The sequence below is a fragment of the Neopsephotus bourkii genome, unplaced genomic scaffold (genome assembly GCF_033783945.1).
Source record: "Neopsephotus bourkii isolate Nb327-2 ecotype Australia unplaced genomic scaffold, CSIRO-AGI_Nbou_v1 NB_53, whole genome shotgun sequence".
NCBI lineage: Eukaryota > Metazoa > Chordata > Aves > Psittaciformes > Psittacidae > Neopsephotus > Neopsephotus bourkii.
Genome location: NW_026900570.1, coordinates 5,523,439 through 5,546,416, shown reverse-complemented (window position 1 = coordinate 5,546,416; position 22,978 = coordinate 5,523,439). Strand labels below are relative to the sequence as shown.

General features: G+C 39.6%; 1 protein-coding gene across 4 annotated transcripts in view; it reads left to right on the top strand.

The window, feature by feature from the left end:
• The window catches only part of DIP2C (disco interacting protein 2 homolog C), a 319,660-nt gene that overhangs the window by 201,454 nt on the left and 95,228 nt on the right, over positions 1 to 22,978 (top strand). For all 4 annotated transcript variants that reach the window (XM_061349614.1, XM_061349630.1, XM_061349622.1 and 1 more), the window contains 6 exons: positions 1,694 to 1,819; positions 2,656 to 2,865; positions 8,887 to 9,018; positions 10,357 to 10,476; positions 11,405 to 11,602; positions 20,404 to 20,495. In XM_061349614.1, coding sequence (XP_061205598.1) covers positions 1,694 to 1,819; positions 2,656 to 2,865; positions 8,887 to 9,018; positions 10,357 to 10,476; positions 11,405 to 11,602; positions 20,404 to 20,495 — 878 coding nt within the window. The remainder of the gene's footprint in view (positions 1 to 1,693; positions 1,820 to 2,655; positions 2,866 to 8,886; positions 9,019 to 10,356; positions 10,477 to 11,404; positions 11,603 to 20,403; positions 20,496 to 22,978) is intronic.

Here is a 22,978-nt window from a genome sequence, read left to right as displayed (position 1 = left end):
ACTTCATAAATGGGAATAGCTACATTATGCACACAACTTGCTGCATTTTCCACAGCTGATAACAGTGACTGGTTAAAAGGCAACATCTAATGTGCTTGCAGTTACGTGCCAGAGAGTCAATATGCAGCCAAAGGGTCAAAAACCAGAAGTGACTTTTGTTGGCTGCCATGTGTTTTGCAGAGTCTCCTCGTGTGTTTCTTGTTCCAAATGCATAGAAATACACAGACAACAGTGCAAGGTAGTAAACTACAGGCAGGCTTATTTCAATCTATAGTTACGGTAACAATTAAAGAATTTATACAAAAAAGTCATTAAAACACCTCATAAGCACCTTTTAGACATGATAAATGGCCTTTTTCAAACTTTGCGAGGCAGACAGCTGTATATACTTGTGAAAGGTGTAGAAGCCCTTCACTGGGGATGTTCCCATGGAGAAGGGATCTGTTGGATGCTTTGGAGTGGGCTGGTGTGGGCTGCGCGTAGCACCTGCCTGTGAAGCACCAGGCCTGTGCTCAGGTTGCTTTTTCTTATCATTCCACCTCAGTTGAACCCTACGTAATACTTACTTTTCTGTGAATAATGCTGAGTGATGGAGGCAGGAGGAGGATCCTGCATCAAAAGGAATATGTCCAGCAGGTCTCACTCAAGTGGGACCCCACTGAGACCATACCTGGAACACTGCATTCAGTTCTGGGGCCTTCGACACAAGAGGGACGTAGACCTGCTTCAGCAAGCCCCAAGGAAGCCACAGAGATGGTCAGGGACTGGAGCACCTCTGCTCTGGAGACAGGCTGAGAGAGCTGTGGTTGTTCAGCCTGGAGGAGAGAAGGTTCAGGAGAGACCTCAGACCAGCTTCCAGTGCATAAAGGAAGCCTAAAGGAAAGATGGAGAGGGAGTTTTCACAAGGGCATGTAGTGATAGGACAAGGGGGAATGGATTTAAACTGAAAGAGAGGAGATTTAAATTAAGCATAAGGAAGAAATTCTTTACTGTGAGGGTTGGTGAGGCACTGGCACAGGTTGCCCAGAGAAGCTGTGGCTGCCCCATCCCTGGCAGTGCTCAAGGCCAGGCTGGATGGGGCTTGGAGCAACCTGGTCAAGTGAAAGGTGTCCCTGCCCATGGCAGGGGTGTTGGAACTGAATGAGCTTTAATGTTCCTTCCAAATCATTCTGTGATTCTGTGATATGGGAGTAGGGGAACTGCTGCCATTTCTCTTGTGACATTTCACATACCTCTCACCTTTCAAGCAAATGTTTCTGCTCACATCGTCTGTGTGACTTTTGTATATATTGGAAACCCCATTGATTTAAAAAACAGGCAATGTTAGTACACCATGCTTCCACTGAAAAGAGTGATGGCTGCTGAAGTAACAGCTCTTGGTTAAACAGTGGTTTACTCTGGGGAAGCCGTGTTCCTGCTCTGCAAATACGGCAGCACTGCTCTGGGAATATCATCCAGCTCAAAGAGCTTGTTTGTTGGTACAGCACTTTTCACTATAGCTGCTTTTTCTACAGTGAGAAGAGCTCCCACAGTTCCTCTGAGATCCCATACTTTCCTGGCCTTTCATCATGCAATATGTGTTGTCAGCTGAGCTGGCATTCGAATGAACCTGCATGCAGGTGCACTGAATGCACAAACAAACAGCTCATGTCTGTCTTGAAATCTCTAACTTGAAATATCTCTTTCCTTCCAGATGTCCACACAGAAGCAGTTCAGGCAGCCCTTGCTAAACATAAAGAAAGGAAAATGGCAGTCCCCATGCCCTCAAAGCGACGTTCATTGGTGGTGCAAACATCAATGGATGCCTACACACCTCCAGGTGAGCATCTCTGTGTATTTTATGAGAATTTTAAAAATGGTTCTTTGTGCTGCTAAAGGCTAATAATCTGCATGAATATAGAGAGTAATGGAGATGTCATTTAAAGGACACTGAGCATAATGTTGAAAGAGTGAACGAGAAGGTGAACTTAATAGCTGGAATGTCAACAGGGGTAGTTCGCATAATTGCTTTGCCCTTTGTGCTTGCGTTGGTCCTTTTGGTCTTATGAGGACCTAACTATGGCCAGCTAGTCATATTGTCTGTGAGCCAGGGTTCCTTTCAAGTTTCTGGTTTATTCCCTAACACTGTAAAGTTACGTCTTTACAATTATTTGTGCCATTCCTTTCCAAATTTATCTGCTCTTTTACCTACTAGACTGTGAATATGCTCCACATCTCATGCAGTCTTGTATTTGCTGCATGCAGGTGGGACTCCGTTTCTGACTGAAGGGTGTACTCTCTGCAGTTGGAGAAGTGTTTCACACTTTGTGGAGTCAGTTGAGGAAACTAGTTTGGGTATTCTGTATTGTTAATACATGGCTAGAGATCTTCAGAAGATTCTCAAGCCACATTATAAAGGCAGCTTGTTTTATTATCCTTATTTTTGTACAGTAATACACAAGCCATAGTCTTAGAGCAAGAAAGCTCTCTCAGTGCAGTGTGCAGCTGACTCTGTTTCAGGGCTTTCAGTGTTACAGACTTTTCTTACTATGTTTGTCTACCTTCATGAGTTTTGCTTAATGGCAGTTATCTTTAGATTTGTAATATGAACTTGCTGTATTTCTGTTAAGAAAACCTGAAAGCACTGCAAGTTAACAGGCTGTTTTTAATTACTAGATACTTCTTCTGGTTCAGAAGATGAAGGCTCCGTACAGGGCGACTCCCAGGGAACTCCCACCTCAAGTCAAGGGAGTATAAACATGGAACATTGGATCAGTCAAGCGATCCACGGCTCTACCACGTCAACCACTTCCTCCTCCTCTACACAAAGTGGAGGCAGTGGTGCTGCACACAGACTAGCTGATGTTATGGCTCAAACACATATAGGTTAGTATACAGTATATGGCTCCCAAATTCCTTAAAATGTGCAATTGCAAGACTTCATTACTCAGCACTAAGAGAGTGTCTCCTTAGGATCAATCAGCAAGGAAAATCAGTGCATGCCACATTAGGGACTGCTTCCATGGAAGTTTTTCCCCTATTGATGCACCACCTTAATTACATCATTTGAGTGAATTTGATAATTCTCTTTAACAGTATGTCCTCTTAAATAGTTTGGGGTTGTTTTTTTTCTGCCCTTAGACTACTGTATACCTTCAGAGAAGAGAGCTGTTATTAGTAGCTTGTTTATATTCTTTGGAAAGACCCTAGAAAGTCAATGCTGTCTTTCCATTGGGGATAAGCTTCACAGACATCAATTATTTCTGAATATTGTGCAATTGACATTAGTCTTCATGAAAATGGGGCAGCTATTTGATTAGGTATGTGGAAAGCAAGGCTTGTTTTCCCTTCATTCTCCAGGAACTGCTGTTTATCACTTGAGGCATCTGCTTTGGGTGTATTCTTGGTGGTGCTGTGGAGTTTGGGTTGTCTCACTTGAAAATCTGTTGGAATCTATATTGGAGCAGAATAAAACAACCTTGCTACTGTTCTACTGCACATACGAAAGGCAGTTTTGTGTGACTGTTCCTAAGCTGAACATTCCTTTTCAAGTATATGTAATGAGGTCCATGAAAGCATCTTAAATGTTCCTGATTTTATGTTCTGAAACAGTAGTCTATATCCCCCGTTTTTTTTTTTTTTGTTATTGCTATGAGCATAGCTTGATGTAGAACCTGTATTTTCAGATAAGTAAGCCTCTCACCATGGTCTGGAATCACTGAATTGCAGTCAAGGGTAGAATTTGTATTGTATTCTTAAAATTCATGCTAAACTAATAGCCTAGAACCTTATTTTAGAGACATACACACTTCTGAACACATTAATCATTGCATTTGGTTATTTTCTGTAACTTCATCCTGAAATGCTAGAGGAAATTATAGCATAGAGAATTAAATTTATCCAAACTCAGAAAGGTTGCATTACTCACACACCAAGTCTTAATGTGTCTTTAAATATAGCTTCTTTATAATGTGACATTCAGTAATTTAAATCTGGCACAGTATGTCTTCTTTTATAATCACTGAGTTCACAGTAAATAATACAGCATTTCTAGAGCTAAATTAAGATGGCAATATTCTGCGGAAGAAGGAAATTCTACTTCTTTCACTTTATTTTGCCTTGTTGTTGACTAGAAAGGTGTCTCCTGTGAAGGAAGCAGTTAAGCTTACCTCAGTATATGCATATTTTCATTTGTTTTCACAATAAGGTATTCTAAATTGCATCTCTATTTGGACGGTCGTTTTGATGTAGTAATGTAAAGGTCATTTGGCTACCAAATATGAATGATATCTGCTAACAGATTGAGACTGTGATCTTAAGCTTACCATCAGTCATTGCTAAGACCACTGGAAATGTAAGAGAAGCTGCACAGGTGATAACTGTAAGATATATTTCTTCATGGGTGAGCTGCTTTCTGCACGGATTTGAAATCAAATAGCTCTTTTGTTTCTTTTCAATCCAAGTAGGTGGATTTTGTGTTTAATTGCATTCTAAGGGGTAATAGATTCAGAGTATTCCCAAAGATAAACTTGCTATTTCAGAGACAGTATGCCAGTAATCGTAGATGAATAATCCTCTTTGGTAGGAGAGAAGGTGAGGGAGAAGAATAATCCCGTTCTCTGAAGCTCATCAGCTACTGAAGACAATGTCTTCTTGATCACAAAGAACATATTTTCCCACGGTGTGATGTTTGTTTGGTCCAGGGAGTTGCTTTCCACAGACAGATGAGCCTGCAAGAGAGAAATCATCTGTAAATACGTAAGGATATACTGCTACACTCTGAAGATGCCAGTTTTGATAAATACATGTTTAAGGGCAACAGTAAAGACCTTTCATGACAGCAACAACAACAAAAAAGTGGTCACTGTTCTCATATCCACTAGGATTTGACCTCCAAAGTGCCTCGCAGAATCAAAGGGAGAATTTTCCAATTTAAGAACTGTAGTGCCATCCTGAGAAGGGATATGATAAAAAGCTTTGGCTGTAATAGAATCAAAGTTCAGCTTTGTGGATAATTGAGATAATTTGCATAAGCTATTATATGCTTCTAATATTAGACTGTGTATTTAATTTGGCTGCTGCTGTTGCTCTATTATGGCCAAAATTATAGTTTAGTATAGATATCCTTTAAATATTTACTCTCACCTTTAGGATGCTCAGGTATCTGTACTAAGCTACAGGGAGAATCTCTAGTTTGGCAAAAGTATCACAATTGTGTTGGGTGATTCCTAAAGTTAGAATTCACATCAGTGAAATCTGTAAAAAATACCTAATGTTCTGGCCCATCTTTGCATCAGCACTGTATATATGTCTGAGTTGTTTAAGCTCTGTTTTGTCTGTAATACATGTTTTGGATCTATACATACATAAAAATCAAGTGCATCCCAAAGCTCAGAAAGTTTATGTAATGGAAATCACACAGTGCTTACCTATGATTATAAATTTAATATGAAGTTAAGCAGCTCACTGCAAAGTTTTTGTCCTGTAGGTGCGTATAATGTGTTTTATATGTACTTCAGATACATTTCTCTTTGAAAATCAGTGACCTCTATCCAGATTAAAGGCTACATGGATTTCTAATCAAGTAAATACAAAAACAAGTGCCATAAGGCTTGACTGATAGTTCTCTGACAACCTTAAAATTCTTATGTGTTCTGAGGGGGAATATTAACTTAAAATATGGGAGCTTAGTTTAAAATACTGTCACCTGGACATCAGTACGGAAAAGCCCAGCTGATGGAAAAAGCTACAGCTCTAACTCTGCATTTCCCTGCCCTGACAACCAGAAAAGCTATCTTGTTTGGGAGGAAAAGCTGCATTTCCTTCAAGTATAGTACTGTGAGGATACTTTCTGAGTTCCCAGAGACTTTTAAAATACATGGTACTTACATGTGCTTCCAAACTTCCACTGGAAAGTATTCCTCCACCTCTTTGCTTCTCATCAGACATGGGCTCTGTCAGTGCACGTACTCTGTCCCTGTGTGACTGTGCTCTGCATCGTTGGTTCTTCTTGATTTTCATGAAATGGGACAAATTGTATAACTCCAGTGGCACAAATGAAGAGAGCCTTAACTGGAAACAGATGTTCTGCCTGTGATCTTCTGATGTGAGAATACTGGAAAAGATGGGAAGAGGAGGTGACGCAAATATGTATGTTTGATGGAGGAAATGCTTTGAAGTCATGCAGCTGTCACAGTTTCTGCTTCTTACTCAACGTATGTGTCAGGATCATTATTGTTAACTAAACCTCAAACAGTGCTTCAAGTTACCTGACATAAGACCAAGCAGCTCTGTACAGACCGTGAACAGACCGTTCCATAGTCTAAGCCTGGATTGACCTTTCTATACAAAAAAGAGTACATTGCACATAACACTAACAGTTATCTTTCTTTTTGGAAGTCATTCAGACCAAATTTTTGTCTGTATGACTTTAACTCCTCCAACCCTGACTCTTGAGAAAGGAGCAAACTGAGGATTTGTAAATCTAATGGATGAAACTTGCTGTAGATGTTACCATGGGAAGACATCTGTTAAGCAGATACTATAAAGGAATATGGCAAGACAAACCTTAATGATACTATTCTGCTGGATAAGAGTTCTTCTTAATGGAAATGTAAATACCAGATGTGCAGGCAGGGTGCTAAAACCCCACTCTTTGGCTAGCCAGAGGTAGACACCTTGGGAAAGGAGTAATTAGGTGATTTGAAGTGCCAGTACTGCTTCTTCAAAAGGAAACCCTTTTACAAAAGAGCAGGAAGCTGCTTTCTCATGTTATTTTATCCTACTCAGCACCATGTGTTACAAAGAAGTATTTGGTTTCAAGTGTATAGATCTGAAGAGAGAGCATCTCTACTCTGTGGTGCTTTGAATCACATATCTTCTCTCCCATGCATAAAAAAAAAAAAATCAGCTCACTGCTAAGACCTGAAAGCAAATACTTTAACTGCAGTTCAGTTTGCCTTGTAAAATATGAAAGATGGAAACACTTCACTAAAAAGTTGTAAACAATTATATTTCTTACTTTAGAAGGGCTTTCTCATGTTACTAATAGCTGACTAACTACTTATTTTCTTTGTCGTGATCTCTTCTCCTATTTGCATGTCAAAACTGCATTATTAGTGAAGGATAAAAGGATAAGCATCAGCATTTTTAAATTGACTTAGTTATTGAGTAATTCAATCATGATCTATAAAAAGCTCTTGCCACTTAGCAAGAAAGGGCAAAAATTATGCTGAGTCTGAAATAGTTGATAATGACAACGAAAAGACATGTAAAATGGAGAACATTATTCACATAAGTACCAGCATAAACTCCACTGTCCAAGCTATTATACTTCAGTTGGTCACTTATAGCACAATATAAGTTGTTTATTTCAGTAAAAGTATGACAGTGTATGTAACCCGAATCAAAAGGCTTGGCTGGACATTTTGTAAGGTGCATGACATTTTCAAGTTGCACGATAAAAGCCATCTTGTGTTATCCTCAGCCAGAGATTATGGTTGAGTGACAAGGTTGAGTCCTTATGATGTTCATGAATTTAAAAATTAAATAACAACTATAGACATTAATATCATAAGTTTTCATTATCATTGTCCATCAAATGCTACGTTTAAATAAGAAGTATACCAAATAAGTATCTAATACAGCATCCCATTAGTGTGTGTGTAGCCAGAAAAACTTATCTATTTTGATGTTGCTTTAATTTGGGATTGAATTAACAATAATTACACTGATCTGAAATTCAAGGCTCATGAAGATTCCTTATAATTTGAGGTGAAATATACTGCCGAATTGGTGTTGCAGTAGAGTTAAGGCACCATAATGCTTATAGGGCAGATTTAATAAAAAGCACATCTTGAAAATAGTATTGGAACAAGATCAAGTTTTTTTTTAAGACTCTTACCCTATTGTAAAATGGAATACATCCCTCTTCACTTCAGCAGCAGCCCAATGAAGACCTGCCTTCTTTTGTATCTCAGAGGCTCCTGGGGATCATTTATGTCAATTGACAGAGAAGTTGGTATTTGCTGATGGTATTTACCTCCATCTACTCTAATGCTGATAAAAACCTGGGGAAAAAATTATGAGACAACCCATAAAAAGAGTACAAATATGTAGGTAATACAGACTCAGACTTGAAAACAGGAAAACAAACTGTGATAGCATGCTGAGTTATCAGGCTATGAAAGAGAAAGATTAGCTCTGTGGAATTGTTTAGGAGTGCTGGCATGAGTCAGATCAAATTCTGTTTGCCTTCTGGAAGGCAAGTCTTTGTTATGCGGAAGAATTGTAATAGCTCTGTCTAAAAATAGTAGACAAGCAAGTGTCCATGCAGAATGCAAAGGTCATGTTTCTTTGCATTTTCTTGCTTTCCCCTGGAGTCCAGCCCTGCTATGATTGATTTTTAACTCATATGCTAGCAAGTTCCTTTCTTAACTAAAATTGGCATAGTCAAAATACAGAGGTTATAGAAGTGATAAGCATTGCCACTTGCAAGTGATTGACAGCATGCTGTGTTCTTTTTATTTAGAAAAAGAAACACAGTAATCTATCAGAAGTATATTTGCCTGGGTCTTTTCTATTTGAGACTGTTCACAGGCTTTTAATTAGTATAAAATTAAATGTCAGCGGAGAACCTAAAACCTAATTTTGTAATTTATGGGGTTTTTTAGCCTATTGCTTATATGATTGCAGACATACAGCCTCTGTTTTAATCAGTGCAAACTTTATTTATTAAAATCATGCTGTACATTATTGTTGTATACATTCATTTTGTGCATTGACTTTAATGCCTGTTCAGATTTTGGGGTGAGGGGAAATAAAATGGCATCCTTTCCTCTCCCCTTTGCTTTTCTGCCATTCACCACTAGAGGTACACAGTTAAACCTTCTAACTTATTTTTCACAGAAAATCATTCTGCCCCTCCAGATGTTACTACTTACACCTCAGAGCACTCAATACAAGTAGAAAGACCACAAGGATCAACGGCGCGGGTGGCACCAAAGTATGGAAATGCTGAACTTATGGAGACTGGTGATGGTATGTCACAAAACCAGACTGGGTTGGGTTTGAGTATCATAATCTTTTTGGTGGTTACTGTATACATTTGCTCATTGTTTTTTCTTTCTGGGCACTTTTCACGTACAAACACGTACAAAGTTGCAGCATCTTTACAAGCCTAAAATGAACTGGTATAAATGAAACTTGCATAGAGAAATATTTCTTAATAAGAAGAGCTGACTCCCTGTAGAAATTGTTTGGCAAAAGAAACCAGTGAATCTCTAGATCTTCTTTTGTCATGCTGCCTGGTTACAGCTATCTGTTTTGTAAATGGCAAAGAAAGTCACATGCTAAGATGGCTACATCTTGAAAAGTGATGTGTTTTAAGTTTTATTTTCTGGTTTGGTTTTTTTTGAAAAACAGTTATTTGTAAACCCTTATTTACTGCTCCTCTTTTCTAAAACTTATTAAACCATATTTCGGTAGGGTTTGGAATTGTTGACTAAGTGTATCGCATATAGACTTAGTAGTGTCGGTTCTAAAAAAACACTTGTTAAAAGTTTTGGAGTCAACCTTATGAAAGGGTAGGAAGTTGAAATTCCTGCAGTGTGGTGACAGAAAGCTCTATTCACTCTGGAACAGACAACGTGAATGTCGCAGACACTTTGCACTCGACTAGGGAAAAGGAAGAGGGCTGATTGATGGGCTTATATAATAAAAATGCCCCTTGCCACATGCTCCTTTTCAAAATTGTGTTTTTCCAAATGCTGTACGGGCAAGCATGCTCCCTTTGGAGATTGCTGGTTGGTGGGATCAGCTGTAGGGACATTCAGAGAATACAGGGTCATGGTGAAGTAATACAAGGATATAAACCATGTTCAAGATGGATACTGGACAGATGTCCATTACAGGGTAAGGAGCAACCCAGAATAAATGATGAGCTCATGACCTACACTCTTTGCTGAGCTACATCCTACTCAGACATCATTGGTATGACCAGTGATCATGGGGAGAGCCAGTGCCTGTCTTCTCAGTTACCATTGCCAATGCCACCTGGAAGAGTTCTCTAATGTTACTGACATTGCTGTAGGGAGGGTTTCTTCGCTGTGCTTCTCTCCCTCAGTCTGTGTGCTGTTTACCCTGTAATTTTGCAAGCTCACTCTGACATTGTTTCATTGTTTTTATTTAAACTAGGTGTTGTTGTTCCTTTTGCTGAAATGATCTTAATGTCTTGATGTTGAATACTTGAGTCTCATCATGGCATGAAACTGTAGTTGTGATCACCTTGCAGTCCTAGACTTTTTCTTACCCCACTTAATGTCTGGTGGCATTCAGCATAGCAGTTGACTGATGTCTCCATTGATCCCTGTCCTGCAGGAGTACCAGTGAGCAGCAGAGTGTCAGCAAAGATTCAGCAGCTGGTCAATACACTAAAACGGCCCAAACGACCACCATTACGAGAATTCTTTGTAGATGACTTTGAGGAATTGTTAGAAGGTAAAATGACTGTTTTTCAAAAGGTTTGGGGTTCTCTCATTTAAACTCTGTAATGCTTGTCTCACACATAGACTTTTTAGAAAGCTATGTAAGCCCTCCCAGTAACAAAACCCTTTTATCAAAAAACACCAGTATTCTGTGGAATCTGCTTTCAGGGAGCTTGGACGTAGTGCTGTAGAGTCAAAAGTCTGTCTTGTTTGCTCAGCTCCTGGTTCTGCTTGCAAAGAAAAGACAGAAGAGAGTGGAGGGAAGCTTTGCTTTGACAACATTCAGCTGTGGGTTACAGCCATTGCTTTTAAACACCAATACGAGACAAACTGTCAGTGAGGGAGCGTGTTAATTTTTTTTGTACATCCTTTGTGTAACAGAGAAGCACTGAAAAAATTTGCTCCATGTAAGGTAGAATCAAAGATAAAGTCAAGAAATGGAATTTTTTTAAGGAGGCCAGTGCTTTTAGAATCGAGACTTGCCAAGATCTGGAGATTTAAATAGTCTTCACAGTCGTTTATAAGAACGCACTGTAACAGAACATGACTTAAATTGGTCTGTTACCGATGACTTGTTAAAGTACATTTTTTCAGTAGTTCATCTCATTATGGCACTTTTGCCAGGAAAAAGTAGTCTCCATCTCTCTTCAGGAGTGAAGACACGTGGATTATTTTGAAGATAAATATAAGCATGCTGCCTCAGCAGTTTCTTTCTCTGCTTGTAGAACTAGTGTAAGGATAAGCACATGCATTCCTGAGATGTTTCAGTTGCTTCATCTCTGTTAAAGTTAATTATTCTCTTACATTTCTCTGTTACTTCTCAATACCTCTATTGTTATTATTTTCAGGATAGTTTGCAAAGGTAACTTGTTCTCTTGGTTACACAGGTGTACCCAAGGTATAGAATTTACATGGTAACTATATCTTTTCATAATCATAAGTTCAACAGCCAGATCCAAACCAGCCAAAGCCAGAAGGAGCTCAGATGTTGGCTATGCGTGGGGAACAATTAGGTGTGGTTACAAATTGGCCGCCTTCTCTGGAAGCAGCTTTGCAGCGATGGGGGACCATCTCACCGAAAGCTCCTTGCCTAACCACTATGGATACTAATGGAAAACCACTGTATATTCTCACTTACGGTAAGCACTCTTCACACTCCTCGTGCTTTTATATATTTCAGACAGTGCCTCTGTTTATGGTAAATGTGTAGATATACAGTGAAAAAGAAGCCCTGTAATGATGCATCTGTTCCATTTCTGAGTAGGGTAGGACAGTTCTGAAGCTGTTGGTGTCTGATAATGGTTTGCTGAGGTATTATAGAAATACTTATTTCACAAATAGGAAAAGAGCTGAGTAGATACACCCATGGAATCACAGACTATTAATTAAAAACACCTTTTAAATAGACATACATCCTAGGGCAGATTTTCCTGAAGATTCATGTCTATATCCATTGCCTCTGGATATTTTTCAAGCTTTTTTTTGCAAAAGCAGAGCCTGGTATACAATATTCTACAGCTTCATGAAGAAGTTAAAATAGGAGTTTTATCATGTTCTACAGACACTGTAGTAAGTGATTTGAATTATTCCTCCTGACATGTAGTTGTACAGCTAGCAAATATATATCCCTGAAACAGATTTGCCAAGATGTATTTCAGTGTCATCTTCAGTATGTTGATACAGTTCAGTATGTAATGTCTGACATATATTGCAACCAAGAAAGGCCGAATAAAAATAAACATAAGGATATCCCTGACGAAAGTCTCTCATACAGCTTCTAATTTTGAGATGTTCAAGGGGCATTTGGGAGATGTTCAGCGGAATTATTACAAATAACTGTCAGACTTTGAAAGCAAGTTGGAACACTTCTGTGTATTATTGATACAGATATGAAAAATTATTTTCCTTGTTTTATTTCTACCTTCTCAGGGACCTAGAGTTCTGTGCAAAGAATGATGCTGTGATATAGAGGTCTTTCTGTTTTGTTTAGTGCTGAATGCTCCTTTCCATTCACAAGTTAGACTGAGTTATGGTCCCTGGCTAAAAAGATGTCTGCTGCAAGTTTGGCATTGCAAATAGAGTTAAAGGCTTTTAAAGCATAACAGAACTTTTGCAACTGAAGGTCATGCATGAAGCATTTTCCGTTCAGTTACCTCAGAGTTAAGAAGTTACTTAAATCAGGGGGCAAACATATGATTCACCATTGATCAGTGGTTTACTTCCTCAAGGACATTTACTTGGAAGTAGAGAAAAATCTTAAAGTTTGCAATTACATGTTTGCAGTAGAGCAATTCATATCATCTACTGAATGCCCTGAATAAATAGGACAGGAAAGGAAATTAAGATGTTCGTAAGAATCAGACAGTTTTTCTGAATATGGGATTCTGTCCAGAGAGCCTCAGCATATGTCCTGCTTTGCCTGGAGGGCTGTAGGCTGAGCAAATCAACCTTAGGAACTCATCCACATGGCTCACAGAGCCACCTAGCCTGCTTCTCTGTTGTAACGTTTCCAAACCCCTCTTCTAAATTGTTGAAATCCTGTGAAAAACGGGACTAAAATTCGTGTTTTCATTACTTTCACTTACCAGCACTGGTATTTACTGTTGCCTTTCAGTAGTTTCCTGAGGTCAGGAAAAAAAAAAAAATTGCTTTTTTTTGCCTTTTTTTCCACTTCTTTCATAGAGAAAAGAAATTACAAACCAAGCCATTTCCTAAGGGATTTAGTGAATTCTTCTGTGCTAGTTAGCTTTCAAGCTGACTTTCTTCTTCATGGGAAATGTCCAGCATAGAAATGCAGAATGGTTTGGATTGGAAAGCACCTTAAAGCTCATCTAAGTCCAACCCCCTGCCATGGGCAGGGACACCTTCCACTAGACCAGGTTGATCAAAGCCCCATCCAACCTGGCCTTGAGCACTGCCAGGGATGGGGCAGCCACAGCTTCTCTGAGCAACCTGTGCCAGTGCTCCACAACCCTCACAGTAAAGAATTTTTGTCCTAATATCTAATCTAAATCTAACTTTTCTCAGCTTAAAACCATTTTCCCTTGTTCCATCAATACATGGCCTTGTAAAAAGTTCCTCTCCAGCTTTCTTGTAGGTCCCCGTTAGGCACTGGAAGCTGCTCTAAGTTCTTCCCAGAGCCTTCTCCAGGCTGAACAGCCCCAACTGTCTCAGCCTGTCTTCACCCTAGGGCTGGAGCACCTCAGATGCTCCGGCATCCAAAGTGCTCAGATCATCTTTGTGGCCAAACCTTGGAGGTTATGTTGGGAGCAAAAGTTTTCAAATGCAGACCTTGCTGCATTTATGTGGTGAAAGCTCGTCCCATCTTCCCCTTAGTCTTGATTCTTACAGCAGGCTCTCTCTGGCCCTGAAAAATGCAGTGTTGGCCTGTTGCGTCTCTCCAGGATGCTTTCTTACTTCCCGTTGCTTGCCTTGCTTACTGAAAAGGAGCTGAGAGGCCACAAAACTCTCCTTCTCCAAAGCCTTCCTCACAATTCTTTTGCTGTCCTGTCCAGAGACATCTGAGAGTGGTCAGACCAATGGCCAAGCTATGACATGCACTGTCAGACAGCAGTAGATTGGTCTGGTAAGACCACTTTGTGTGATTCACTGGAATGTGTTTCCCTCCCTAACAGTGGCTGATATGGATATGATCCAGTTAGTGTGGATTTAAGTGGTGAGTGCTCTAGATCATGATCTGCTATTCGACCATAAATGCCAAAAAGTTTAAAGAAATAACTCTTTCAGCTGTTGCTTAAAATCATCTCTGCATCCCCATTCCTCTGCAGTATCTAATTTGTAATGCTTTGTATCTCCTGTGTCTTTTTCAGCGTGTTTTATGAGTTTTTGTCTTCATAGCATGTCAGGACTGTTTACCTCCATGTGTCTCAGATTACTGCAGATAGAAGAAATAAATAACTGCCCTTCTAGGCTTGATTTTTTTTCTTTTCCACACAAGTTTTTGAAGCTCTTTGCCTCAATTCTTGAAGTTCTTCTCAGTGCCCCACTTGTAATCTTTATTTAATGTACTCAGAACTCTTAAACTCTTTCTAGTGAATGAACCACTATGAATGTTACTTATTTCTCAAATATTTTGTTCCTCTGGGAACTTGGTTTAGTGGAGAACATCTTAGTTGTAAATCAAATCATTGAATATGCATAAATGGTAATGTCTGAGGTATGGGAATGAAGTATGTCTTTATTGGATATTATGCAAGTCTGAATTCTGACTAAAAACCTAATATGTGCTTTGAGAAATAGGAAGACAATTTCTGGCTCAGGCAAAGTTAATCAGAGTAGTCAGACATCTGGTCTTGGCATTGGTGGCATTAATAATGAAGCACTCGGTGATTTCTTAGAGGAGAAACATGAATAAAGGGCAGTTAAATCCTATGTAGTACTTATGCTATCACAGTTACTTTTCTTACTTAAAATGATTATTCTAAGAAGATAGAAAGTCAGGGGGAAAAAGTAAAAACCTGAAAGTAATTTGGGAATGAGGAGGTTTTGAGCTTTCTTACTGTAACCATTATTTAAAACAACAGAACGGATAACAGTTAACTACATCTGATTCTGATAATCTCCTTTCCTTTATCTAACACTTTCTGTAATCAGATATTTTGAGGCCAAAGTCATGCTGCCTTAGCAGAAGTGATGTAGCTTATAGTGGCGATACCCTGAGACGGCTGAAACTTAACAACAGACTGAAAATAGCTAACCCCAAGCCATGGCCATGCTGCAGCTGGTGGGTGACCTGCAGCTCCCATGTCCTCTTGCTGCAAGAATCTCCTAGGCCAGGGATTTCGCAGTTACCAGGAGGAGAGAGAGGGAATCAAGAATCTTCTAACAAAGTAGCCACATAACCAGACTGTCGTTATCTCGGAAATAACTCAGTGCTTGCTTGCAGATGTGTGGGTAGTCATGGTTCAAGTCCCTAAATAGATATCAATCTTGTGATTGTTTAATACTTTAACCTTTATTTCCTTAATTAAAAGGCATAACACTGCTTTTAAAAATCTATATTACATTCTATGATTACAAGTGGAGTATTGAGCTCTATAATGGCAGTTACCTCTATTCTGAGTACGTCTGGAATTTTTTATGCTCTGCAGCAGAACACTTTTATTCTTTTTCTTTGGATTTTTATCCCAAGACAGCTTCATTTAATGCTCAGGATGAATTTAAAGAGTGTATGAAGAAGGGGTTAACAGATCAGCAGAACTGTGACTATTATTTTGCAAAGCAGAAAAAAGTGCCCCTTTACCTGCATAGCATTAGGAAGTTTGCCACTTTCACCAGATTTAGTAAATACTCATTCCTATTTCGTATAAGAACTGTTCTACTGTGATGTTGAGAAAATGAATGTTTGACAAAATTATTTGCAGTTAAACCTTGGCAGTCTCACAGTTGCTGTGCATGGAAATTGGTAAGCAACCACTGGTTTGGCTTTGTTGAGTTAGTGCTGTGTGGTTCTGAAAAGCAGCCTGACGATAAGGAAGTTGATTGTGGTTTGTTTTCTCTCTGAGTTTTCTCCCTGATACAGCTTTTCTCTTATAACCTTCTTTACATTCAACATAAACCAATAGTCCTTTTACAGACTTGCAAAGGAAGAAAAAGGGAATTTAATTCAGTGCCGTGTGAAAAGCATCTCATTTTTGTTAGCTGATCCCTTTTTGTGTGGGTTTTGAGACCTGGTGGTTTCCTTTACCCTCATAAAGTGTTGCTTATCAGATGGTATCAGCTACTAACTCCCTCAGGCTTGCTAATTTTAGTTGGTAAAAGGTACTACCCTCTGAATAGACTGTTTAAAAAAGAACAAGATCGAATACAAGTGAAATGTAAAATAGGTGGTTGCTGGTGTAGAGTTGCTACTATTCAACTAAATCAAATTTCCAACCGCAAAAGAAAAGGGACTTGCCCCAAACAGGTGTTAAGAGTGTTTGTCGCAGCTGTCAGAAAGTGAGATACTGTTTTCCCTCCTGTTCTACCAAGAGTATTTGCGAATGATATCTGCTGGATGTGGCTCAGATTCAGAGGTGTAGCAGTACTTACTGATACCTGCTGGGCAGTGGGAACACTCAGCTCAGTTTGCAAGCATGTGACAAGTGTTAAAGTCCTCCCTGCGTAAACACACCGCTGGGCATGCAAGTCTGGCAGCAACTCTATGGGCAAGTGACAGAACTGGCTGAGGAAGATGCAACATGGATGGTATTCTGGAGGGTGCCCTTGTGCCTGAAAAACCACTGGACAGTTGGATTTCTCACTAATGACTTATCTCTGTAGCTGACTTACCATTTCTGAATGTAAGAAAGTAGCTAGCTGCTCATGTATGGCTGGTGAGCAGATCAGAACCTGGCAGTCCTGTCCCTGGTGAGGCAGGAAGGAGTGCTGTTCAAAAGAGCCCTGCTGCAGTGGGGATGTGAGCAGGAAGGCGAAGAAGAGGAGGGATCACAGGGCCTGTTCTTTACCTGGGGAACCGGTGAGGAAGCAGGAGTGCTGCTTGAGTTTCCTGCACCCAGCAGCATAGGCTCTGCCAGGCTGCAGGCAGAACTGAGGGCAGCTTTCTGCTGTGGCGGCATGGCTGGAAAAAAGGAGCACAGAGCTGAAACACTCACTGGCACTGAGCAGCTTTCTCGCCACTAAATGACACTTGCTTTTGTTTCCTACATTGGCTCTCCTGTCTTCAAGCCAACCTATTAGAAGATTAGTGGCACTGTGTTTACCTGAGGAGGTCTGGTGCTTCATTGCATTCTGGACAATGAGGCGTAACCTCAGCAGCCCCAGACAGCCAGTTTTCCTCTGTAGCCTGTGTAACGAAGACAGTTGACCCTGCACAAGAATCGGTGCGGTGGCACTAAGCCCTGTCTCAGAGCAAAAGCCTTGGATGAAGCACAGCTGGCCTCCTCATCAAGGCCTCCCTCTCCCGCTGAGCAGATGTGGCACCACGTGGAGGTCACGCCAAGGTCACAACATCGGGATTTGTGGGCGACGTTTCAGCAATCAGCTTTTTCCCAGCAGCGTCTAATCCCTCAAGTCTGCGAAGTAAGAATTACACTGCATTGCAACCTAGGCAGAACCAAGGAAGGAAATACTTCAAAGATTTCCTTCTCTGTAACATCCTCCATTACTGAGGGCTTTTATCCTGCAGTCGTCAGGTCCTTTGTGTTTCTCCATGATGCTGGGAGGGGCAGACAGCCGAGGTGGCAAAATAAACACATGGTTCAGTCCACCCCTGGTCAGAAGCTTGTGCCCCACAGATCTGTCCCTGATCCTTTGTGCATTCCCAGCTCCAGCTTCTGCCTTAATGCTCCTTTTGTAGCCCTTTTTTTTTTTTTTATTTCTTTTTTTGGAACACGGCTATATACCCTGGAAGAAAAAATGCAGGCTTCCTGTTGAACAGCATCCAGGTCAAGATCTGCATGGACTTTGCTTTGCCTGCATGGGAGGATCCTCATGGGCTCTGCCCACATTGGAGCAGCAGCAGCTGGGGCAGGCAAGGCCTGTGAGGGGTGAAGTCATGGAGCATTTAGGGACTGGAAGAGGGACTGTATATTCCAGCTCCATCCCAGCTGAATGCAAACTAGCCTCTTTGTTCCAGTTTTCCACAGTTTCATACCCATATTCATGTGCAGTTAGCTCAGCTAATTAACACAGTTTGGTATTGCACCAGTAAACAGAGCAATAGAGGGCTCTGTGGTGACAGAAAATTCAAGTCTTTTATGAATGATAGAAAATATTATAGGAATTTTTTGTGTAGCTCAAAATGTGTTTGAACAGAGAGGTGGGGATTAGGGAGGCAGCCTTATATGCTCTTGGTTCAGAAGCTGAAGTAAATTTCAGCAATAAAAGAGCATCATGACAAAAGGTATTTAAAGACTTAATTATTTAAAACTTTACTAGAAAGTACCCATTCAAATTTTCTTAGTCTTTGAGAGAACTTTATTTCTCCATTTACTCAGATCTCTTATGTGGAGATGTACTACATACCTGGGTACATCTAAAAGAATGTAACATGAATAGCCATTAGACTTGGAAGAAGGTTTGTAAGATGGCACATTTGACAGACAAAAAAATTAGTGTGAATATGTCACAAATGCAAATTTGAGACTTGTAACAGATCTAATCTGTGTCGCTCAGAGAGAACTTTTTACAGCAGCCCCTTATGTCTCTCAGAAAAGGAATTAAAATTCAGTGTTCATTTCAAGCTTGAAAGTGTTTTGTGTAAAGACGGTTCTTTCTTGCCATTCAGAACTTTAGCCAGGCTTTTGATTTCCTTTTTCCAATTTTCTATATCATTACTAATTGCTCTTTTAAGTTTATTGCCATTGAAACTTCAATGTTTGAAATCTTTAAGAAAAAGAATTTTCTCTTTCCTAGGGCATTCTTGGTTTTATCCCACTCACTTGTCAAGTTCAAGTGTTGTCTGTAGTAGCTGGAATGCTTTTAAAGGCTTTCTTTCCTCAAATGCAGGTAGTTCTGCCATAGTGCTGTGAGGGTTAATCCTGCAGATATACTCCTGTATTCATGCTGAGTTTCCAGTGAAGCAGAATTGAGTCATGTTTATTTCTGAGTACTGAAGCAGTTCAGCATGCAAATACTGGAGGAATTTTAAATAAATTTAAACTTTACAAAGCGTAATCTGACCATCCAATATTACAGTTTTCACAAGAAGTCATTGCATTTAGTAGTTTCTCAGTAACAAGTAGCAGTGACCCTTCCAACTTCAATTAAGAGGAAGAAAAGAAAAATCTGGCCTTCTCATCTTACTTCATATTTACATCAGATTTGAACTTTAAAATAATTCGGTAATATTGCATTTTATAACCAGGATGCAGAGAAACTTCTTGTAACTGCTTGGCTTAGTTATAAATAGCAATATTGTATGTTTGGGAACCTGAACCCCATAGGTAATCTGTTGTCAGAACCTATTACTGTTTAGGTTATTGGTGGGCATGAATTAAAGATTTGTTACTGTCAGATTGAATACTGCTTAAAGACAGTACCTAGAGGCCAGCCAAGAATGACAGCTATTACGTTCACTGTTGTTCAAATGGAAGTAACAAGATGTCTAAACAAAGGACATCTGAGAGGGCTTGTGTAGTTGGAAGATGCCCATCACTTGAAGGATTAATGAAAGGCATATAACATGGCCAGTGATGTCTTGATGAGAGAGATAATTTTTTCTTTAAAGAATATTGGGGTGAGGCCTTGGTAAGGGTTTGCTGAGCATGGAGCTGGAGAGATGTGAAGTAAGGGATAAGAGAGACGGTAAGATGGAAGGGTATATGGGGAAGTGAAATGAAACTGAGAAGAAAAAGCCAAGTTAAATGGAAGAAGGCCCAGAATTAAAACTGAAACACAGATGTATAGATGTGCTAAAGATTGAAGGGTCCCTGCTGCTTCAGTGTGCCCCTTTGGCTGTGGAGTGTTTTGTATTTGTTGGGGTTTTTTTCTTTGCTTCTTGGGACTCCTTTCCTGTTTCCCTTGGTGGCTTGGTGTGAGAGAAGTGTCATCATGAAGCTTGTGTAACACCCTTGGAGTTCAGTCTGGGCTGAAATGTGACCTGTTGGGCTTGCTACAGCTAAGGGTATTAGGATAATGCCTGGACTTGATGATGTTCCAGCCACTTCTAGTGGTTAACTTTTTGAGTCAAGGTTCTGTTTTCTCCAAAGTAAGAAACTTCTGCCATGAAGAGAACTGTACTTACTTTTTTTTATTTACTTTTCTTTTTTTTCTTTAAATGCTGTTGTCTTGAAAAAAGAAGTTCAAAGAAAGCTTCTGATAAGTATTTAAATATTTGCGCTAGTCCCAGTAGATGGACAACTAATAGGAATGTTCCTGCTACTCTGTTTTTTCACTGCTCAGGTATTCTTTCTCTTTAAAAATCTTGTAAAACATAAGAAGAATTTTTAAATTAATTTCACATTTTTTATGTTAATAGGCAAACTTTGGACCAGAAGTATGAAGGTTGCTTACAATATACTACATAAATTAGGCACAAAACAGGAACCAATGGTACGACCTGGAGACAGGGTGAGTATCTCAACTGGTTTTAATTGCTAGTAATTCAGATCCCACACTGAAGAAGAGAAAATGAAGTATTTGGGGTTCTCAGAGGAAATTAATGAAATGGAATGTTGGGGGGGGTGAAATGTGCCTTTTACTCAGAAAATGACAGATCATTCAGACAGATGTTTTGAATTGCATAATAGATAACATGGACTGGTACTTGCTGAATAGTAGCGTGAAGTTTTGGCAACATCAACAGTAAACTTTCCCATGAAAAGTGATTTTTGGACATAGAACAGCAGTCTGGCAGAATCTTGCTTATGGAGCCTGAAGGTGTCACATGGGTAAAAAACTTACTAATGACTTTGTAGTTGTTGAGATGGTAGAAACAAGAGAAGCATTGTGGAGGGCATAGGCAAGCATAGTAAGCACATTTTGGCAACCAGTTAAATAAATAAATTATGCTGACTGATAACGTGGCAAACATTTCCATTCCTGTTTTGTGACTGATGCAGTTAGTGCTAGAGACTGAATCTAGGTGAGTGAATAAAGTCTACAGAGAGCAAGGGTTAGAGGTAACACTTGAAGTCATTAAATGCAGACAAGAACATCCTATGGTTTTGGTAATGATGTACTTATAAACCTACCACCTTTTTCTGTCAAGATTGACCTAGCCTGCTGTTCCTTTTCTCTGCCATCCCATTAAGGTCCCATTCCAGGATAACTTTATACCATGGAATGGATATTCCTGAAAAAAATAATCAGAAATGCAGATTTTAGTCCTGCCTTAGTGCGTAGAGTTGCGAGGGTGAGATTCTCCAGGGTTTGATAGCAATTCTCGAACTGATGGTTCACTTGGTTCTCTTGTGCCACATGTGAGAAACATGTCTGTCTGCATTACACTTTTCACAGGGCTTCAAAATGAGAGCATGCAATATTGCGTCTGAGAAGAAGAAAGGAAAAAAAAAATAAATTAAACTTGACACTCCTTCCTATGTTTCTTTTTTGAAATTAATCATAAAAAATTTAACTAAAGGATCTCTAGATCTTTAATCTGTTTCCTACAATGGCATTCAGCCAGGAATAGGATCTGAAGAATCTCTTACTTGACTTGCAAGTGTGTCTCTAAGCAACAGCAGAAGAAACAAGTTGTTCAAGTGTACATATCATAACAATCCACCCAGAAAGCTCCAAAAAGAATAAATTTCACTTGTGGGCAATGTGCATCTCTCCTTATCTATTGTGTGCTACCTCCCATCTTTGTATTTGTTTACTGCATCAGTCACTGGCATCTCCTAACATTAAGAAAGATTTTGTAGATGATTCAGGCTGAAAGCTGGAAATTTGGCCAGTACAGGACATGTAAAGAAAGAACAAATTGCAGCTCTTCTAAAATAAATCCACCTAAATTACAGTGAAAAATGTTTATAGCTGAGTGCTGAAAGCATATGCTTTACATTGTAAAAACATCTTGCCTAGCATCCCTGTGTAGCAGAAACATGATCATTTGAAGCAACTTCATGTTGAAGATGAGGTGTTGCTGTACTTCCGATGTTCTAGGCTGTTATCCTGTCTGTTATGCCCCTGTTGTAATAACTTAAAAGCTCTCTGACCTCTTTGAAGGTGGCTTTTTATTCTAACTAATGTATCTGTGTGACAACACTTAAAAGTAGTTTTGAAATGAAATACAGGCATATATTTCTGGTCTTTTCTAAATGATGATGTAATTATTTCCTTATGTTAATGCTGTATAAAATTTGTAAAGGCCTTTTTCCCTTTCAAAACATCTTCTATCAATACAATCTCTGTTTTTCATGACTACCATTTCATCACCTATTAGGTTCTTTTTCTGAGCAAAAAAATAAATGAATGTGCCTGCATTTCATTCCCTGTTTCTAGTATTATTACAGTACATGACAAACTGCATTTGCCTTCTATAGTAACTTAAGAAATTTAACCTTGTGTCACCCCAGACAGCTGCTTGGAAATTAAGCTTGCCCTCTGAAATATCTACTAGATAACCAGATTCTCATCTGGCAATATGCACCATATGGTTTGTTTTCCTTCAGCCTTATCCCTTTTTGCTTTTGCACACATTATTTATTTGCTTGCTACAGGTCTGTTAGTGATTGATGTTTTTTGGAGGGGAAGTTAATGCCTCATTCCCACTGGACTTCAGTGGGATTTTTTCACCTCTGTCAGCCCCTTTGCAAAGATTCCCAGCCAAATCTTCACTGCCTTTATTTAAGCAGAGACCAACACAAACCCCAGCAATCCTAGAAGTGTCTTTTGGGATCTTTTGATATCCTTCAGATATTTGCTGGGCTCAGCAAACTCTACCATCCCCACAATGCTCCTAGCAAAATCCCTTTCTTTCTATTTCCCCTGAGGCTCTTTATGGTATGTGCATGTAGAATGCATACAGTAAGTTCTGCACAGCCATCTCCAGCAGTTGGATTATGTGTAAGCATACAGATGAAGTAGGATTGTATTTTCTGTGAAGTTCC